The 20960-nt window shown below is 55.8% G+C and overlaps 1 protein-coding gene across 1 annotated transcript; it reads left to right on the forward strand.

Annotated features, from left to right (window-relative positions):
* Positions 1-4544: 4544 nt before the first annotated feature.
* Positions 4545-20760, forward strand: LOC139257581 (uncharacterized). Its single transcript, XM_070874520.1, has 10 exons — positions 4545-4590; positions 12109-12253; positions 12476-12552; positions 12647-12811; positions 14919-15014; positions 16671-16757; positions 17211-17306; positions 17614-17703; positions 19683-19798; positions 20626-20760. Exons 1-10 carry the CDS (start codon positions 4557-4559, stop codon positions 20758-20760), a joined length of 1041 nt encoding a protein of 346 aa, XP_070730621.1. The 5' UTR covers positions 4545-4556.
* Positions 20761-20960: the final 200 nt, after the last annotated feature.

The raw sequence follows: 20960 nt of genomic DNA on the forward strand, positions 1-20960 counted from the left end.
GGCCATGGAGGGATTTGAAAATAAGGATGAGGGATTTGAAATAGAGATGTTGTTGCAGTTCAATACACACAAAGCCGGTTCCCCAATACTGACCATAACATGCTCAGACCCTCCCCAGTCCCAATACTGACCATAACATGCTCAGACCCTCCCCAGTCCCAATACACATCAATCCCCAATACTGACCATAACATGCTCAGACCCTCCCCAGTCCCAATACACACACAGACCTTTCCCCAATACTGACCATAACATGCTCAGACCCTCCCCAGTCCCAATACACACACAGACCTTTCCCCAGTACTGACCATAACATGCTCAGACCCTCCCCAGTCCCAATACACACTATTCCCCAACACTGACCATAACATGCTCAGACCCTCCCTAGTCCTACTGTCCCTACACCCTTCATACTGGGCAGCTGAAGACAAGTTGTGTTACAGCACTAAGACCCAGCTGGTTACCATGGGCCTGGGAGAAATGTTTCCTGGTTTGTTTTTCACTGGAGCTTTCACTGAAAGTTTAGCATTTGCATGGATTTTTCCAGGTTATAGATCATTGATCCGTGATAAAGTTTCAGCCAACCAGCTCTGTCGATGTTCGCATGTGTCTCTGATGTGATGGGTGGAGTGTTATCTGTCACTGAGCCTGACGTCGCTCACAGCGGGCTGTACCTGGGACTGAGGAGGCTGCAGGTGATCTGAACTCTCTGTATCTCGCACAGCGACACTGCCCTTGGAGCCTCTGGTAAGCAGTCGGGGCGTGAAGGGACTTTTAAACAAGCTCAGAAGTGTGTTACATCCTTGGCATTGACTCTCTGGGTGAGTGCAGCACTGCCCGTCCGACAGTGCGGCGCTCCCTCAGTACTGCCCGTCCGACAGTGCGGCACTCCCTCAGTACCGCCCCTCTGACAGTGTGGCACTCCCTCAGTACTGCCCCTCCGACAGTGCGACGCTCCCTCAGTACAGATCCTCTGACAGTGCGGCGCTCCCTCAGTACTGCCCCTCCAACAGTGCGACGCTCCCTCAGTACAGATCCTCCGACAGTGCGCGCTCCCTCAGTACTGCCCCTCCGACAGTGCGGCGCTCCCTCGGTACTGCCCCTCCGACAGTGCGGCACTCCCTCAGTACTGCCCCTCCGACAGTGCGGTGCTCCCTCAGTACTGCCCCTCCGACAGTGCGGCGCTCCCTCAGTACTGCCCCTCCGACAGTGCGGCGCTCCCTCAGTACTGCCCCTCCGACAGTGCGGCACTCCCTCAGTACTGAGCCTCCGACAGTGCGGCTCACCCTCAGTACTGCCCCTCCGACAGTGCGGCGCTCCCTCGGTACTGCCCCTCCGACAGTGCGGCGCTCCCTCAGTACTGCCCCTCCGACAGTGCGGCGCTCCCTCAGTACTGCCCCTCCGACAGTGCGGCACTCCCTCAGTACTGAGCCTCCGACAGTGCGGCTCACCCTCGGTACTGCCCCTCCGACAGTGCGGCGCTCCCTCAGTACTGCCCCTCCGACAGTGCGGCGCTCCCTCAGTACTGCCCCTCCGACAGTGCGGCACTCCCTCAGTACTGAGCCTCCGACAGTGCGGCTCACCCTCAGTACTGCCCCTCCGACAGTGCGGCGCTCCCTCGGTACTGCCCCTCCGACAGTGCGGCACTCCCTCAGTACTGAGCCTCCGACAGTGCGGCTCACCCTCAGTACTGCCCCTCCGACAGTGCGGCGCTCCCTCGGTACTGCCCCTCCGACAGTGCGGCGCTCCCTCAGTACTGCACTGGGTGTGTCAGCCTCGATATATCAGCTGAATTTCCTGGAGTGGAATTTGAATCCACAACCTGACTCAGAGATGAGTGTGCTCCCTCTGTCTGTAGAGTCCCAGAGAGGAAGAGAGATAGAGCTCACCTCTGTGGGAAACATAGAAAATAGGTTCAGGAGTAGGCCATTCGGCCCTTCGAGCCTGCACCACCATTCAATATGATCATGGCCTCAGTACCCCATTCCTGCTTTCTCTCCATACCTCTTGATCCCTTTAGCCGTAAGGGCCACATCTAACTCCCTTTTGAATATATCCAATGAACTGGCCTCAACAACTTCGTGGTAGAGAATTCCACAGGTTCACAACTCTGAGTGAAGAAGTTTCTCCTCATCTCAGTCCTAAATGGCTTACCCCTTATCCTTAGACTGTGACCCCTGGTTCTGGACTTCCCCAACATCGGGAACATTCTTCCTGCATCTAACCTGTCCAATCCCGTCAGAATTGTATATGCTTCTATGAGATCCCCATTCTTCTAAATTCCAGTGAATGTAAGCCTAGTCGATCCAGTCTCTCCTCATATGTCAGTCCTGCCATCCCGGGAATTAACCTGGTGAACCTTCGCTGCACTCCCTCAATAGCAAGAATGTCCTTCCTCATATTAGAAGACCAAAACTGAACACAATATTCAAAGTGTGGCCTCACCAAGGCCCTATCCAACTGCAGTAAGACCTCCCTGCTCCTGTACTCAAATCCTCTCACTATGAAGGCCAACATGCCTTCTTCACCGCCTGCTGTACCTATATGCCAACTGATGTACCATGACACCCAGGTCTTGTTGCACCTCCCCTTCTCCTTATCTGTCGCCATTCAGATAATCTGCCTTCCTGTTTTTGCCACCAAAGTGGATAACCTCACATTTATCCATATTACACTGCATCTGCCATGCATTTGCCCAGTCACCTAACCTGTCCAAGTCACCCTGCAGCCTCTTAGCGTCCTCCTCACAGCTCACACCGCCACCCAGCTTAGTGTCATCTGCAAACTTGGAGATATTACATTCAATTACTTTGTCTAAATGATTAATGTATATTGATAAGAAAGAAAGATTTGCATTTATAAACGCCTTTCACCGGACGTCTCAATCGCTTTGACGCCAATGAAGTACTTTTGGAGTGTAGTCACTGTTGCAATGTGGGAAACGCGGCAGCCAAATTGTGCACAGCAAGCTTCCACACACAGCATTGTGTTAATGACCCAGATAATCTGTTTTTTTGCTATGTTGATTGAGGGATAAATATTGGCCCCAGGACACCGGGGAGAACTCCCCTGCTCTTCTTCCAAATAATGCCCCGGGATCTTTTACATCCACCTGAGAGCAGACGGGACCTCGGTTTAATGTCTCATCTGAAAGACGGCCCCTCTGACAGTGCGGCGCTCCCTCAGTACTGCCCCTCTGACAGTGCGGGGCTCCCTCAGTACTGCCCCTCTGACAGTGCGGCGCTCCCTCAGTACTGCCCCTCCGACAGTGCGGCACTCCCTCAGTACTGCCCCTCCGACAGTGCGGCGCTCCCTCGGCACTGCCCCTCCGACAGAACGGCGCTCCCTCAGTACTGCCCCTCTGACTGCGGCGCTCCCTCGGTACTGCACTGGGTGTGTCAGTCTAGATTTATGAGCTCAAGTTCCTGGAGTGGAATTTGAATCCACAAACATCTGACTCAGAGGCGAGGGTGCTCCCTCTGTCTGTAGGGTCCCAGTGAGGGAGAGAGGGAGAGCTCACCTCTGTCTGTAGGATCCCAGTGAGGGAGAGAGAGAGAGCGCTCACCTCTGTCTGTAGGGTTCCAGTGAGGGAGAGAGATGGAGCTCACCTCTGTCTGTAGGGTCCCAGTGAGGGGGAGAGAGAGAGCTCACCTCTGTCTGTAGGGTCCCAGAGAGGGAGAGTTCACCTCTGTCTGTAGGGTCCCAGTGAGAGAGAGAGGGAGAGCTCACCCCTGTCTGTAGGGTCCCAGAGAGGGAGAGCTCACCCCTGTCTGTCGGGTCCCAGTGAGGGAGAGAGATAGAGCTCACCTCTGTCTGTAGGGTCCCAGTGAGGGAGAGAGGGAGAGCTCACCTCTGTCTGTGGGGTCCCAGTGAGGGAGAGTGGGAGAGCTCACCTCTGTCTGCAGGGTCCCGGAGAGGGAGAGCTCACCTCTGTCTGTAGGGTCCCAGTGAGGGAGAGCTCACCTCTGTCTGTAGGGTCCCAGTGAGGGAGAGTGGGAGAGCTCACCTCTGTCTGTAGGGTCACAGTGAGGGAGAGAAATAGAGCTCACCTCTGTCTGTAGGGTCCCAGTGAGGGAGAGAGATAGAGCTCACCTCTGTCTGTCGGGTCCCAGTGAGGGAGAGAGGGAGAGCTCACCTCTATCTGTAGAGTCCCAGTGAGGGAGAGAGGGAGAGCTCACCTCTGTCTGTAGGGTCCCAGTGAGGGAGAGAGATAGAGCTCACCACTGTCTGTAGGGTCCCAGTGAGGGAGAGAGAGAGAGCTCACCTCTGTCTGTAGGGTCCCAGTGAGGGAGAGAGATAGAGCTCACCTCTGTCTGTCGGGTCCCAGTGAGGGAGAGAGGGAGAGCTCACCTCTATCTGTAGGGTCCCAGTGAGGGAAAGAGAGAGAGCTCACCTCTGTCTGTCGGGTCCCAGTGAGGGAGAGAGATAGAGCTCACCCACTAGAGCTAGATGTACCCACGGCCTGTCTCACTTCCCATTGAAAGTTCCCTCCAATCCCCCTCAACTTTCTCTGATACTAATTCTGCATTTCCTGTTCCAGAACATTGCCCAGTGAGATGAGGACTCTGTTGCTGCTTCTGGGTTACCTGAGTAAGTCATTCTCATAATAGACAATGTGCACCTCTTGAACATCAAGTACAGGTGTTTATTGAACATCTTCACGTAGAATAATCTTCCAAGGTGTTTCGCAGGGATCAGTGCTGTGACCCCAACTATTTACAATCTATATTAACAACTTGGAAGAAGGGACTGAGTGTATCGTAGCCAAGTTTGCTGTCGATACAAAGATGGGAGGAAAAGCAATGTGTGAGGAGGACACAAAAAAATCTGCAAAAGGACATAGACAGGCTAAGTGAGTGGGCAAAAATTTGGCAGATGGAGTAATGTGTGAGGTCATGCACTTTGGCAGAAAAAAAATCAAAGAGCAAGTTATCATTTAAATGGAGAAAGATTGCAAAGTGCCGCAGTACAGCGGGATCTGGGGGTACTTGTGCATGAAACACAAAAGGTTAGTATGCAGGTACAGCAAGTGATCAGGAAGGCCAATGGTATCTTGGCCTTTATTGCAAAGGGGATGGGGAATAAAAGCAGGGAAGTCTTGCTACAGCTGTACAGGGGTATTGGTGAGGCCACACCTGGAGTACTGCGTGCAGTTTTGGTCTCCGTATTTAAGGCTTTGGCAGCAGTTCAGAGAAGGTTCACTCGATTGATTCCGGAGATGAGGGGGTTGACTTATGAGGACAGGTTGAGGAGGTTGGACCTCTACTCATTGGAATTCAGAAGAATGAGAGGTGATCTTATCGAGATGTATAAGATTATGAGGGGGCTTGACAAGGTGGATGCAGAGAGGATGTTCCCACTGATGGGGGAGACTAGAACTGGGGGGCATGGTCTTAGAATAAGGGTCCGCCCATTTAAAACTGAGATGAGGAATTTCTTCTCTCAGAGGGTTGTAAATCTATGGAATTCACTGCCTCAGAGAGCTGTGGAAGCCGGGACATTGAATATATTTAAGACAGAGATAGACAATTTCTTAACCGATAAGGGGATAAGGGGGCGGGCAGGGAAGTGGAGCTGTGTCCGTGATCGGATCAGCCATGATGGTATTAAATGGCGGAGCAGGCTCGAGGGACCGAATGGCCGACTCCTGCTCCTATTTCTTACACTTCTTTGACCATAAGAACATATGACGTGGCAGGGACGGAGATGTTTGGGGGGTGGACGGAAGTGTTAGGGAGGGTCTTAAAGGAGGTGAACAAGTGGAATGGTATAGGGGGGAATTCCAAGACTTTAGGCCTCGATGGCTAAAGGCACAGCTGCTCATAGAAACATAGACATTTACAGCACAGAAGGAGGCCATTTCGGCCCATCGTGTCCACGCCGGCCGACAAAGAGCCGCCCAGCCCTCGGTCAGCAGCCCTGAAGGTTACAGATAAACTTACGAACAATGAACAATGGCGGAAAGGCAAAGAGCACCCAGCCCAACCAGTCCGCCCCACACAACTGCAACACCCCTTACACTGAAACATTCTACACTCCACCCCAACCGGAGCCATGTGATCTCCTGGGAGAGGCAAAAACCAGATAGAAACCCAGGCCAATTTAGGGAGAAAAAATCTGGGAAAATTCCTCTTCGACCCATCCAGGCGATCGACACTAGTCCAGGAGATCACCCTGGCCGGAGTCGATTCCCTGCAGTACTTACCATTATATCTGCACCGGCCAACAAGAGGTCATCCAGTCTAATCCCAATTACCAGCTCTCGGTCCGTAACCCTGCAGGTTACTGCACTTTAAGGGCTCATCCAACCATCTCTTAAAAGTGGTGAGGGTTTCTGCATCCACCACTCTTCCAGGCAGTGAGTTCCAGATCCCCACAACCCTCTGCGTAAAGAAGCCCCCCCCCCTCAAATCCCCTCTAAACCTTCCACCAACCACCTTAAAACTATACCCCCTCGCAATAGACCCCTCCACCAATGGAAATAGGCCCGTACTATCCACTATGTCCAGGCCCCTCAATATTTTGTACACCTCAATGAGGTCTCCTCTCAACCTCCTCTGTTCCAATGAGAACAAACCCAGCCTATCCAATCTGTCCTCAGAACTAAGATTCTCCATTCCAGGCAGCATCCCAGTAAAACCCCTCTGCGACCTCTCTAGTGCGATCACGTCCTTCTATAATACGGTGACCAGAACTACACGCAGTACTCCAACTGTGACCTAACCAAAAGCATTACACAATTTGAGCATAATGCTGGGGAAAGGGAGCAGAGGGAAGAGGCTCGAGTCGGGAGAACATAACAGGAGCAGGAGGAGGCCATACGGCCCCTCGAGCCTGCTCTGCCGTTTAATACCATCATGGCTGATCCACAGACAGTTGGCGGGGATTGCAGAGACGGGGAGGGGCGAGGACGTGAAAGAATTTGAAGTTTGTACGTCCAGGTCTGGCTCCACGCACACTGCCGAGTATTTCCTGCATTTTCTGAATTTATTCCGGATTAACCCGCCTGTCGTGGAATCAGAAACGCCACAATAAGTATCAGTATCATTCAGTATTGCAGAACGCCTGCGTTGGGGTAGTCAGGGCTGGACAAGGACCAGGGTCTCGGCAGGAGGAGGCTGGGGCGGAGATGGGCGACATTACGGAGGTTGACGTCGCTGGTCTTTGTGACGGAGAGGGTCAGAGGTCAGAGGTTGAGCTCGGTCAGGAGCAGGACAGCACGTCGTTCAATGGGAGGGTGCCAAGGATAGGTCCTGCGGGGCTGGGGGGTCTCTAGAGGTAGCAGTGTGTGGGGGATCTCTCGAGGTAGCGGTGTGTGTGGGGGGGGGGTCTCTAGAGGTAGCGATGTGTGTGGGGGGGGGTCTCTAGAGGTAGCGATGTGTGTGGGTGGGGGTCTCTAGAGGTAGCGGTGTGTGTGGGGGGGGTCTCTAGAGGTAGCGATGTGTGTGGGGGGGTCTCTAGAGGTAGCGGTGTGTGGGGGGTCTCTAGAGGTAGCGGTGTGTGTGGGGGGGGTCTCTAGAGGTAGCGGTGTGTAGGGGGGGTCTCTAGAGGTAGCGATGTGTGTGTGGGGGGTCTCTAGAGATAGCGGTGTGTGTGTGTGGGGTGTCTCTAGAGGTAGCGGTGTGTGTGGGGGGGGTCTCTAGAGGTAGCGGTGTGTGTGGGGGGGGTCTCGAGAGGTAGCGGTGTGTGTGGGGGGGGTCTCTAGAGGTAGCGGTGTGTGTGGGGGGGGGGTCTCTAGAGGTAGCGGTGTGTGTGTGTGGGGGGTCTCTAGAGGTAGCGGTGCAGGAGAGTCTCTGCCTACATTTATTTATTATGCGTTCCTCATAGACCTTTTAATATTTTCATTATTGATTGATATTAATTATGCATTTGTTATAGATCTTTCATATTTGCATTATTATTATTTATTATGCATTTGTTAAGATTCTTAATAGTTGCATTATTGATTATAATGCATTTGTTATCGCTCTTGCATTATTGGATATTATTTCTGTATTTGTTATAGACCTTTAGTATTTGTATTATTGCTGCACTTTCCCGGTAGCCCTACAAATGTTTGTGTTTCAGGTATTTATCCAGTTCCCTTTTGAAGGTCACTATTGAATCTGCTTCAGGCAGCACAGGCCAGCCCATAGCAACTCGCTGCACAAAATACGTTTCCCCCCCATCCACCCTCTTGTTTGCCAATTATCTTCAATCTGTGTCCTCTGGTTACTGAGCCCCCAGGCAGTGCAAACCGTTTCTCCCTCGCTACTCTACCCAAACCCCTCGTAAGTTTGAACACCTCCGTTGAGCGGGCCACATTGTTCGCACGCCCGACACGAGACTCCCAAAGCAAGCGCTCTACTCGGAACTCCGACACGGCAAGCGAGCCCCCAGGTGGGCAGAGAAAACGTTTCAAGGACACCCTCCCTGATAAAGTGCAACATCCCCACCGACACCTGGGAGTCCCTGGCCCAAAGACCAGTCCGCCCTAAGTGGAGGAAGTGCATCCGGGAGGGCGCTGAGCACCTCGAGTCTCGTCGCCGAGAGCGTGCAGAAAGCAAGCGCAGGCAGCGGAAGGAGCGTGCAGCAAACCAGTCCCACCCTCCCCTTCCCTCAACCACTGTCTGTCCCGCCTGTGACAGGGACTGTGGTTCCCGTATTGGACGGTTCAGTTACTTGAGAACACACTTTAAGAGTGGAAGCAAGTCTTCCTCGATTCCGAGGGACTGTCTATGATGATGTATAGGTCCCTGCTTCAGCTTGTCACTGAAGTCTCTCTTTCCTGGTACCATTCTAGTTAATCTCTGATATACCCACTCGAAGACACTGATACCCTTCCCAAAGTGTGTTGCCAGAATTGGACACAATATTCCAGCGCAGGTCTAACCAGCGATTTACAAAGGTTCGGAATAGCTTCCTTGCTTTTGTACTCTCTGCCTCTATAATGCCAAGGATAAGAACATAACATAAGAACACAAGAAATAGGAGCAGGAGTCGGCCATACGGAGCCTCGGGCCTGCTCCGCCATTTAACACAATCGTGGCTGATCCGATCATGGACTCAGCTCCACTTCCCTGCCCGCCCCCTTATTCCCTTATCGGTTAAGAAATTGTCTATCTCTGTCTTAAATATATTCAATGTCCCAGCTTCCACAGCTCTCTGAGGCAGCGAATTCCACAGATTTACAACCCTCTGAGAGAAGAAATGACTCCTCATCTCAGTTTTAAATGGATGGCCCCTTATTCTAAGACCATGCCCCCCTAGTTCTAGTCTCCCCCATCAGTGGGAACATCCTCTCTGCATCCACCTTGTCGAGCCCCCTCATAATCTTACACGTCTCGATAAGATCACCTCTCATTCTTCTGAATTCCAATGAGTAGAGGCCCAACCTCCTCAGCCTTTCCTCATAAGTCAACCCCCTCATCTCCAGAATCAACCGAGTGAACCTTCTCTGAACTGCCTCCAAAGCAAGTATATCCTTTCGTAAATATGGAAACCAAAACTGCACGCAGTACTCCAGGTGTGGCCTCACCAATACCCTGTATAACTGGAGCAAGACTTCCCTGCTTTTATACTCCATCCCTTTTGCAATAAAGGCCAAGATACCATTGGCCTTCCTGATCACTTGCTGTACCTGCATACTAACCTTTTGTGTTTCATGCACAAGTACCCCCAGGTCCCGCTGTACTGCAGCACTTTGCAATCTTTCTCCATTTAAGTAATAACTTGCTCTTTGATTTTTTTTTCTGCCAAAGTGCATGACCTCACACTTTCCAACATTATACTCCATCTGCCAGATTTCTGCCCACTCACTTAGCCTGTCTATGTCCTTTTGCAGGTTTTTTGTGTCCTCCTCACACATTGCTTTTCTGCCCATCTTTGTGTCGTCAGCAAACTTGGCTACGTTACACTCAGTCCCTTCTTCCAAGTCGTTAATATAGATTGTAAATAGTTGGGGTCCCAGCACTGATCCCTGCAGGAACAGGGTGGTTGATGTACAGAACAGCGTCTGATTCAGCTCCATGTAGTTTCGGGGTAAAGCAGACTTTGCGTTTCAGTTTTATCCATTGTGTCCCGGACTCAAAGGTGGGTGGCATGTGTAACTTTCATAGTTTCACAACCACCGGACGTCTCAAAGCCCTTTACAGTCAATGAAGTACTTTTGGAGTGTAGTCACTGTTGTATTGTGGGAAATGCGGCATCCAATTTGTGCACAGCAAGCTCCCACAAACAGCAATATGATAATGACCCAGATAATCTGTGTTTGTAATGTTGATTGAGGGATAAATATTGGCCCCAGAACACCGGGGATAAGTCCCCTACTTTTCTTCGAAATAGTGGCCATGGGGTCTTTTACATCCATCCAATAGAGCAGACGGGGTCTCGTTTAACGTCTCATCCGAAAGATGGCCCCTCCGACAGTGCGGCGCTCTCTCAGTACTGCCCCTCCGACAGTGCGGCGATCTCTCAGTACTGCCCCTCCGACAGTGCGGCGCTCTCTCAGTACTGCCCCTCCGACAGTGCGGCGCTCTCTCAGTACTGCCCCTCCGACAGTGCTCCGCTCCCTCAGTACTGCTCCTCCGACAGTGCGGCACTCCCTCAGTACTGCCCCTCCGACAGTGCTCCGCTCCGTCAGTACTGCTCCTCCGACAGTGCGGCGCTCCCTCAGTACTGCCCCTCCGACAGTGCGGCGCTCTCTCAGTACTGCCCCTCCGACAGTGCGGCGCTCTCTCAGTACTGCCCCTCCGACAGTGCGGCGCTCACTCCGTACTGCTCCTCCGACAGTGCGGCGCTCCCTCAGTACTGCTCCTCCGACAGTGCGGCTCTCCCTCAGGACTGCCCCTCCGACAGTGCGGCTCTCCCTCAGTACTGCCCCTGCGACAATGTGGCTTTCCCTCAGTATTGCCCCACTGACAGTGCGGCATTCCCTCAGCACTGCCCCACCGACAATGCGGCACTCCCTCAGCACTGCCCCTCCGACAGTGCGGCTCTCCCTCAGTACTGCCCCTCCGACAGTGCGGCTCTCCCTCAGTACTGCCCCTCCGACAGTGCGGCACTCCCTCAGTACTGCCCCTCCAACAGTGCAGCGCTCCCTCAGTACTGCCCCTCCGACAGTGCAGCGCTCCCTCAGTACTGCCCCTCCGACAGTGCAGCGCTCCCTCAGTACTGCCCCTCCGACAGTGCGGCTCTCCCTCAGTACTGCCCCTCCGACAGTGCGGCACTCCCTCAGTACTGCCCCTCCGACAGTGCGGCACTCCCTCAGTACTGCCCCTCCGACAGTGCGGCACTCCCTCAGTACTGCCCCTCCGACAGTGCTGCTCTCCCTCAGTACTGCCTCTCCGACAGTGCGTCACTCCCTCAGTACTGCCTCTCCGACAGTGCGGCACTCCCTCAGTACTGCCCCTCCGACAATGCGGCACTCCCTCAGTACTGCCCCTCCGACAGTGCGGCACTCCCTCAGTACTGCCCCTCTGACAGCGCGACACTCCCTCGGCGCCGCCCACACACGTAGACTGGGGCTGGATGCTTCTGGTTTATGCGAAGACTGGTGTCTGACCATCCAGTGTCACCACCCTCTACACTCAGTGTTCACCTGGGGACTGAGATACCCCATGGTATCTCCCACTGACTATCCAGTGTCACCACCCTCTACACTCAGTGGTCACCTGGGGACTGAGATACCCCATGGTATCTCCCACTGACCATCCAGTGTCCCCACCCGCTACACTCAGTGTTCACCTGGGGACTGAGATACCCCATGGTACCTCCCACTGACCATCGAGTGTCCCCACCCTCTGCACTCAGTGTTCACCCAGGGACTGAGATACCCCATGGTATCTCCCACTGACCATCCAGTGTCCCCACCCTCTACACTCAGTGTTCACCTGGGGACTGAGATACCCCATGAGGTCTGTCTGTGAGCAGCGAGTTGGAGGGGAGGCTGAGCTGGGAGACAGATTGGAACTTGGTTTAGAGAAGGAGGAAAGGATCCAGGTTTAATTTGGGGAAGGTTTTACCAGGGCGGAGAGTAAGACTGACATTATTGGTGCTTCAGGGGGTACAAACCGCTGTGTAACATTAACTGTGCTTTATATTAACATTAAACACCTTTCTGTCCCTCAGTTGCAGACTCCACACTCACTGACCCGTGTGTCGATCACACAGTCCTGGACCAGCCCTGGAGGAGCACGGATTGTGGTGAGACTGACTGTATCGGAAACACTCAGTGTGATCGGGATCTTGTCCAAGGATGGTACAGATTTAAAAGGTAACGTGAGGGGGAAGTGACAGATAAACTGATCAATAAACCAGGAGTAAATGTACTGAAGAGAGCAAAGTGTGAGATTAGGAAGCGGTTGTGTGGAGAGAGCGGGACCATCAGTCAGAGCAATGGGGCAGGGAGTGGATACAGGGAAAGGGGAACAGCTTCTATCAGTCGATCATTGAATCAGTTCAGGGGCTGACTGACTCTGTGTGATTGTTGTTTCAGTTCTGGCGGATGGAAGATTCCGGAGACTGAGGTCCCAGACTATCACTGCTCCACACAACACCCAGGCTGGTTAAAGGGTACTTTCAGACTTTATAATCTCAGATTTACATTCACTGTCCAGCACTGTTCCCCTCCGTTACATCCTTCAATATTTACAATCCTCGTTTTCAGGAACTCATCCCACCGTGGGACAGGGAGAAGTGACGGGGACAGTGTGTTTTACCTGGGCTGGAAAGCCCTGCTGCAGGACCCTGGAGATAAAGATCAAAAACTGCACCAGTTACTCCGTTTACCAGTTGAAGCGGACACCCCCCAATCACGCAGCTTATTGCACAGGTACATTGGCGATTGTGAGTGACCCAGAGGGGGGGGGACTCTGGGATGTCCCACATCATCCACAGAATTAAGAAAGTTACACGCGCCCCCCCCCCCCACCCACATACACACAACGGATAAAGGAACTGAAGGACAAATATTGCTTTACCCCTAAACTACATGGAGCTGAATCAGACGCTGTTCTGTATATTGAGCACCCTGTTCCTGCAGGGCCCATGGGTCACCATAGGGAGGGAGGAGGGGGAGAGAGAGAGAGAGACCCACACACACAGCAATGTGATAATGACCAGGTCATCTGTTTGTGATATTGATTGAGGGATAAATATTGCACAGGACACAGGGAAACTCTTCCTCCAGCGCCCGCACTTCCTGCAAATAGTGCCCCGGGATCTTTTGCGTCCACCTGAGAGATCAGACGGGGCCTCGGTTTAACGTCTCATCCGAAAGACAGCCCCTCCGACAGTGCGGCGCTCCCTCAGTACTGCCCCTCTGACAGTGCGGCGCTCCCTCAGCACTGCCCCTCCGACAGTGCGGCGCTCCCTCAGCACTGCCCCTCCGACAGTGCGGCACTCCCTCAGTACTGCCCCTCCGACAGTGCGGCGCTCCCTCAGTACTGCCCCTCCGACAGTGCGGCACTCCCTCAGTCCTGCCCCTTCGACAGTGCGGCGCTCCCTCAGTACTGCCCCTCCGACAGTGCGACGATCCCTCAGTACTGCCCCTCCGACAGTACGGCACTCCCTCAGTACTGCCCCTCCGACAGTGCGGCGCTCCCTCAGTACTGCCCCTCCGACAGTGCGGCACTCCCTCAGTCCTGCCCCTCCGACAGTGCGGCGCTCCCTCAGTACTGCCCCTCCGACAGTGCGACGATCCCTCAGTACTGCCCCTCCGACAGTACGGCACTCCCTCAGTACTGCCCCTCCGACAGTGCGGCGCTCCCTCAGTACTGCCCCTCCGACAGTGCGGCACTCCCTCAGTACTGCCGCTCCGACAGTACGCCGCTCCCTCAGTACTATCCCTCCGACAGTGCGGCACTCCCTCAGTACTGCCCCTCCGACAGTGCGGCGCTCCCTCAGTACTGCCCCTCCGACAGTGCGGCACTCCCTCAGTACTGCCCCTCCGACAGTGCGGTGCTCCCTCTGTACTGCCCCTCCGACAGTGCGGCACTCCCCCTCAGTACTGCCCCTCCGACAGTGCAGTACGGCACTCCCTCAGTACTGCCCCTCCGACAGCGCGACGCTCCCTCAGTACTGCCCCTCCGACAGTGCGGCACTCCCTCAGTACTGCCCCTCTGACAGTGCGACGCTCCCTCAGTACTGCCCCTCCGACAGTGCGGCACTCCCTCAGTACTGCCCCTCCGACAGTGCAGTACGGCACTCCCTCAGTACTGCCCCTCCGACAGTGCGGCACTCCCTCAGTACTGCCCCTCCGACAGTACGGCACTGCCTCTCTGACAGCGCGACACTCCCTCGGCGCCGCCCACACACGTAGACTGGGGCTGGATGCTTCTGGTTTATGCGAAGACTGGTGTCTGACCATCGAGTGTCACCTCCCTCTACACTCAGTGTTCACCCAGGGACTGAGATACCCCATGGTATCTCCCACTGACCATCCAGTGTCCCCACTCTCTACACACAGTGTTCACCTGGGGACTGAGATACCCCATGGTATCTCCCACTGACCATCCAGTGTCCCCACCCTCTACACTCAGCGTTCACCTGGGGACTGAGATACCCCATGGTATCTCCCACTGACCATCCAGTGTCCCCACCCTCTACACTCAGTGTTCACCTGGGGACTGAGATACCCCATGGTATCTCCCACTGACCATCCAGTGTCCCCACCCTCTACACTCCGTGTTCACCTGGGGACTGAGATACCCCATGAGGTCTGTCTGTGAGCAGTGAGTTGGAGGGGCGGCTGAGCTGGGAGACAGATTGGAACCTGGTTTAGAGAAGGCGGAAAGGATCCAGGTTTAATTTGGGGAAGTTTTTACCAGGGCGGAGAGTAAGACTGAGGTTATTGGTGCTTCAGGGGTACAACTCTCTGCCTGATGCCCAGTTCTGTTCCCCACTCTGCACTCTCCCGTGTCTCTCTTCCTTTATTACAGATCCAGAGACATCCCCAACTCAGGGACCCGAGGAACAATCGACTCGAGAACCCACTGACCATCCATCCACTATCCCAGCGGGGTCTGCAGCCTCAGGTATCTGCCTTGTGGGCTCCATTCTTTGCAGACCCTTCACACAATTTGACTGGTGACATTTTCTGCACCTCAGATTCTTCCAATCTCTTACTGAGGGGAGGGGGACGCGGGGACTGAGGGGAGGGGGACGCGTGGAGTGAGGGGAGGGGGGCGCGTGGAGTGAGGGGAGGGGGGGCGCGTGGAGTGAGGGGAGGGGGGGCGCGTGGAGTGAGGGGAGGGGGGCGCGTGGAGTGAGGGGAGGGGGGCGCGTGGAGTGAGGGGAGGGGGGGCGCGTGGAGTGAGGGGGGGGGGGCGCGTGGAGTGAGGGGAGGGGGGCGCGTGGAGTGAGGGGAGGGGGGCGCGTGGAGTGAGGGGAGGGGGGCGCGTGGAGTGAGGGGAGGGGGGCGCGTGGAGTGAGGGGAGGGGGGCGCGTGGAGTGAGGGGAGGGGGGCGCGTGGAGTGAGGGGAGGGGGGCGCGTGGAGTGAGGGGAGGGGGGCGCGTGGAGTGAGGGGAGGGGGGCGCGTGGAGTGTGGGGAGGGGGGCGCGTGGAGTGAGGGGAGGGGGACGCGTGGAGTGAGGGGAGGGGGACGCGTGGAGTGAGGGGAGGGGGGCGCCTGGAGTGAGGGGAGGGGGGCGCCTGGAGTGAGGGGAGGGGGGCGCCTGGAGTGAGGGGAGGGGGGCGCCTGGAGTGAGGGGAGGGGTGCGCCTGGAGTGAGGGGAGGGGTGCGCCTGGAGTGAGGGGAGGGGTGCGCCTGGAGTGAGGGGAGGGGTGCGCCTGGAGTGAGGGGAGGGGTGCGCCTGGAGTGAGGGGAGGGGTGCGCCTGGAGTGAGGGGAGGGGTGCGCCTGGAGTGAGGGGAGGGGTGCGCCTGGAGTGAGGGGAGGGGTGCGCCTGGAGTGAGGGGAGGGGTGCGCCTGGAGTGAGGGGAGGGGGGCGCCTGGAGTGAGGGGAGGGGGGCGCCTGGAGTGAGGGGAGGGGGGCGCCTGGAGTGAGGGGAGGGGGGCGCCTGGAGTGAGGGGAGGGGGGCGCCTGGAGTGAGGGGAGGGGGGCGCCTGGAGTGGGGGGAGGGGGGCGCCTGGAGTGAGGGGAGGGGGGCGCCTGGAGTGAGGGGAGGGGGGCGCCTGGAGTGAGGGGAGGGGGGCGCCTGGAGTGAGGGGAGGGGGGCGCCTGGAGTGAGGGGAGGGGGGCGCGTGGAGTGAGGGGAGGGGGGGCGCCTGGAGTGAGGGGAGGGGGGCGCCTGGAGTGAGGGGAGGGGGGCGCCTGGAGTGAGGGGAGGGGGGCGCCTGGAGTGAGGGGAGGGGGGCGCCTGGAGTGAGGGGAGGGGGGTGCGGGGAGGGGTGGGGCGGGGTCCGGCGATTGACCGGAGTGGGGTGCAGTGCCTGATGGGGGAGCGGGGTCCCGTGACCGAGGGGGGAGCGGAGAGCGGGGTCCGAGGGGGGAGCGGGTATTGAGGGGGGCGCAGGGACCGAGGGGAGCGGGGACCAAGGGGAGTGGGGACCGAGGGGAGCAGGGGGGAGCGGGGACTGAGGGGAGCGGGGACTGAGGGGAGCGGGGACTGAGGGATGAGGGGTTCGATGATGAGGGATTATATAAAGACGGGTATATGACGATCACCGTACTGACCTGTTCTGGAGTTCCCACTCTGCACTCTCCCATGTCCCTCTCCCTTTATTACAGATCCAGAGACAGCCACAACTCAGGAACAATCGACTCAAGAATCCACTGACCGTTCATCCACGATCCCAGCGGGGTCTTCAGCCTCAGGTATGGGTATTGTTGGGTACAATCTATACACACTGTTCACTCAAAGGAACCGATCAGTGTGGGATTAGAGGAGTGAGGGGAGAACGGGGTCCGGAGACTGAGGGGGATAGTGGGCCGCGGAGACTGAAGGGGGGGAGGGCGCTGAGACCGAGGGAAGCGGGGGTCTGGACACTCGGGAGGGGCAAGGTCTGCAGTGACTGAGGGGAGCGGGGACTGAGGGGAGCGGGTAGTGGAGCGCAGTGAGTGTGGGGACTGAGGGTGCGGGGGGAGGGGACCGAGGGGGTGGGAGGAGGACCGAGGGAAGTTGGATGCAGTGACTGAACATTGTGTGAGTGGTGTATTAGGGTTTAAATAAAGACAGGTGTCTGACATTCTCCATACTCCTGTATCTGCCTGATGCCCAGTTCTGTTCCCCACTCCGCACTCTCCCGTGTCTCTCTTCCTTTGTTACAGATCCAGAGACATCCCCAACTCAGGGACCCGAGGAACAATCGACTCGAGAACCCACTGACCATCCATCCACTATCCCAGCGGGGTCTGCAGCCTCAGGTATCTGCCTTGTGGGCTCCATTCTGTGCAGATCCTTCACACAATGTGACTCCGGAAAAGCTCAGTTCCCGATAGTCATCCCGTCTTTTACTGAGGGGGGGAGCGGGGTCTGAGGGGGGAGCGGGGCCCGGGGTCTGAGGGGGATGCGGGGCCCGGGGACTGAGGGGGGAGCGGGGCCTGGGGTCTGAGGGGGGAGCGGGTGATTGAGGGCTGTGTTGGATTGGATAATCGTGGGTTATATAAAGACGTTTGACCCAGGGCTATTTCTCCATTCTCCAGTTCCCAAGCAGCTGTCCTTTCGTTACAGGTCCAGGGAAGGGGGCAAGTCACGGAACCAAGGGACCGTCGAAAGCAGACACTGAATGCAAACCTTCAAAGGGGAAACGTATAACGCCAGGTATCGATCGGCTTGTGGTAGGAACCATCTAATCAGACTCTTCCAGGGTCCATAGCCAGAAATGTTCAGCCCCTGACATAATCCTCAAATTGGATCTCCCAAATATCCTGCTTTATAAACTGACTTCTGAGCGGTGAGGGGGGTGGGGCGCGGGGGCCGAGGGCCGAGGGGAAGGGACTGAGGGGGGCAGGCGTGGGGACTGAGGGGTGCTGAGCCCCAAGTTCACAGAGAAGGCCAATCCTACCATCACCCGCGAACCCCCTCCACTTTACTGTGTATCTACTGCCTCTCGGGGGTCAGATAACACGTCGGGAGGGTGGCCTCATTTATTGCCCCCTCTCTCGTTGCCCTCATTTATTGCCCCCTCTCTCGTTGCCCTCATTTATTGCCCCCTCACTCGTTGCCCTCATTTATTGCCCCCTCTCTCGTTGCCCTCATTTATTGCCCCCTCTCTCGTTGCCCTCATTTATTGCCCCCTCTCTCGTTGCCCTCATTTATTGCCCCCTCTCTCGTTGCCCTCATTTATTGCCCCCTCTCTCGTTGCCCTCATTTATTGCCCCCTCTCTCGTTGCCCTCATTTATTGCCCCCTCTCTCGTTGCCCTCATTTATTGCCCCCTCTCTCGTTGCCCTCATTTATTGCCCCCTCTCTCGTTGCCCTCATTTATTGCCCCCTCTCTCGTTGCCCTCATTTATTGCCCCCTCTCTCGTTGCCCTCATTTATTGCCCCCTCTCTCGTTGCCCTCATTTATTGCCCTCTCTCTCTCGTTGCCCTCATTTATTGCCCCCTCTCTCGTTGCCCTCTGAAGGGCGAGGTGTGGTGCTAACTTCTCGATCCACAGTGCGAGGGGAGAACACAGGAGCAGGAGTCGGCCATTCGGCCCCTCGAGCCTGCTCCGCCATTCAATAAGATCATGGCTGATCTTCGACCTCAACACCACTTTCCTGCCCGCTCCCCATATCCCTCGATTCCCATAATATCCAAAAATCTATCCATCTCGGCCTTGAATATGCTCAACGACTGAGCCTCCACAGCCCTCTGGGGCAGAGGATTCTAAAGATTCACAACCCTCTGAGTGAAGAAATTCCTCCTCATCTCCTAAATGGCCGACCCCTTATCCTGAGACTGTGTGACCCCCTGGTTCTAGACTCCCCAGCCCGGGGGGGAAACACCCTCCCTGCATCTACCCGGTCAATCCCTGTCAGAATTGTGTCTGTTTCAATGCGATCTTCTAAACTCCAGAGAATATCGGCCTAGTCCACTCAATCTCTCCTCATAGGACAATCCCCCCCATCCCAGGAATCAGTCTGGTGAACCTTCGCTGCACTCCCTCTGTGACAAGTGTATCCTTCCTGAGGTAAGGAGACCCACACTGTGCACAATACTCCAGGTGTGGTCTCACCAGGGCCCGATATAATTGCAGTAAGACCTCTTTACTCTTATACTCAAATCCTCCTGTAATAAAGGCCAACATACCATTTGTTTTCTTCATTGCTTGCTGTACCTGCAGGTTCACTTTCAGTGATTTGTGTACAAGGACCCCCAGGTCCCTCTAAACACCAACATTTCCCAATCTCTCACCATTTAAATACTTTGCTTTTCTATTTTTCCTACCAGAACTCCACATTTCTCCACATTATATTCCATCTGCCATGTCCTGGCCCACTCACTTACCCTGTCGATTTCCCCCTTGGAGCCTCTCTGCATTCTCCTCACAACTTACATTCCCACCCAGCTTTGTGTCGTCAGCAGACGTGGATATATTACATTTGGTTCCCCTCATCCAAGGGTTAGTGAAGGCAGGGATTGGGCTCGACCATCGATGCCTGGTCCAGCTCCCACAGGAGAAGGCCCTCGGTTGGGACTGGTTCTCTGAATCCCTCCCCTACACGTGGTGGGAGGGGGTGGTATTTCTGCCTCTCACTCTGCCCGGGGGGGTTTGGGAGTTGCGGATGAATACATGCCCTCTCCGTGTTCCAGGGGTGCTACGGTTGACAGACGAGCAGTGCGAGAAGGTCAGGGCCGATGTCCAAGTGATGTACGTCGGCACAAACAAACTGGACACCCCCGAGAAACAGGCGGCCTACCTCCGGCAGGTGAGGGGTTTATTCTCCATTCATTCTCGGGGTGTTGGGCATCACTGGGCAAAGCTGGCATAGACTGACCATCCCCAGTTAACCATCATTAGTTGGCATAGACTGACCATCCCCAGTTAACCATCATTAGTTGGCATAGACTGACCATTCCTAGTTACACATCATTAGTTGGCATTGACTGACCATCCCCAGTTAACCATCATTAGTTGGCATAGACTGACCATTCCTAGTTACACATCATTAGTTGGCATTGACTGACCATCCCCAGTTAACCATCATTAGTTGGCATTGACTGACCATTCCCAGTTGGGATTCCCCTGGTGTGTGTGTGTGTGGGAGGGGATTCCCCTGGTGTGTGTGTGTGTGGGGGGGAGGGGATTCCCCTGGTGTGTGTGTGTGTGGGGGGGAGGGGATTCCCCTGGTGTGTGTGGGGGGGGGAAATCCCCTGGTGTTGGGGGGAGGGGGAATTCCCCTGGTGTTGGGAGGGGAGGGGAATCCCCTGGTGTTGGGGGGGAGGGGGAATCCCCTGGTGTTGGGGGGAGGGGAATCCCCTGGTGTTGGGGGGAGGGGAATCCCCTGGTGTTGGGGGGAGGGGGAATCCCCTGGTGTTGGGGGGAGGGGGAATCCCCTGGTGTTGGGGGGAGGGGGAATTCCCTGGTGTTGGGGGGAGGGGGAATCCCCTGGTGTTGGGGAGGAGGGGGAATTCCCTGGTGTGTGTGGCTCGGTGATGTTCCCTGCGAGCCCCCCCCCCCGGTGAGGTGCGGTATAACTGTGAACCCTCTCTATGGTACCCGACCCCTCACTGTCTGATTCCCGTCCGTCCCCAGGTACAAGACATGCTGAGAGACCACCTGCCCTGCAAGAAACTCCCGCTGAAGGTTAACGGCGTAAAGGTGGCGAAACGTAGGAGGAAGAAACGCAAATCACCCAAAGGATCAAAGATTGTCAGCGGGGGGGTGTGAAGGGGTGTGTGGGGGAATGGGGCAGGGTTTGTGAGTGTGTGTGTGGACAGTTTGTGAGTGTGTGTGTGGACAGTTTGTGAGTGTGTGTGTGGACAGTTTGTAAGTGTGTGTGTGGACAGTTTGTGAGTGTGTGTGTGGACAGTTTGTGAGTGTGTGTGTGGACAGTTTGTGAGTGTGTGTGTGGACAGTTTGTGAGTGTG

This window comes from Pristiophorus japonicus, unplaced genomic scaffold, assembly GCF_044704955.1.
Source record: "Pristiophorus japonicus isolate sPriJap1 unplaced genomic scaffold, sPriJap1.hap1 HAP1_SCAFFOLD_862, whole genome shotgun sequence".
Classification (NCBI taxonomy): domain Eukaryota; kingdom Metazoa; phylum Chordata; class Chondrichthyes; family Pristiophoridae; genus Pristiophorus; species Pristiophorus japonicus.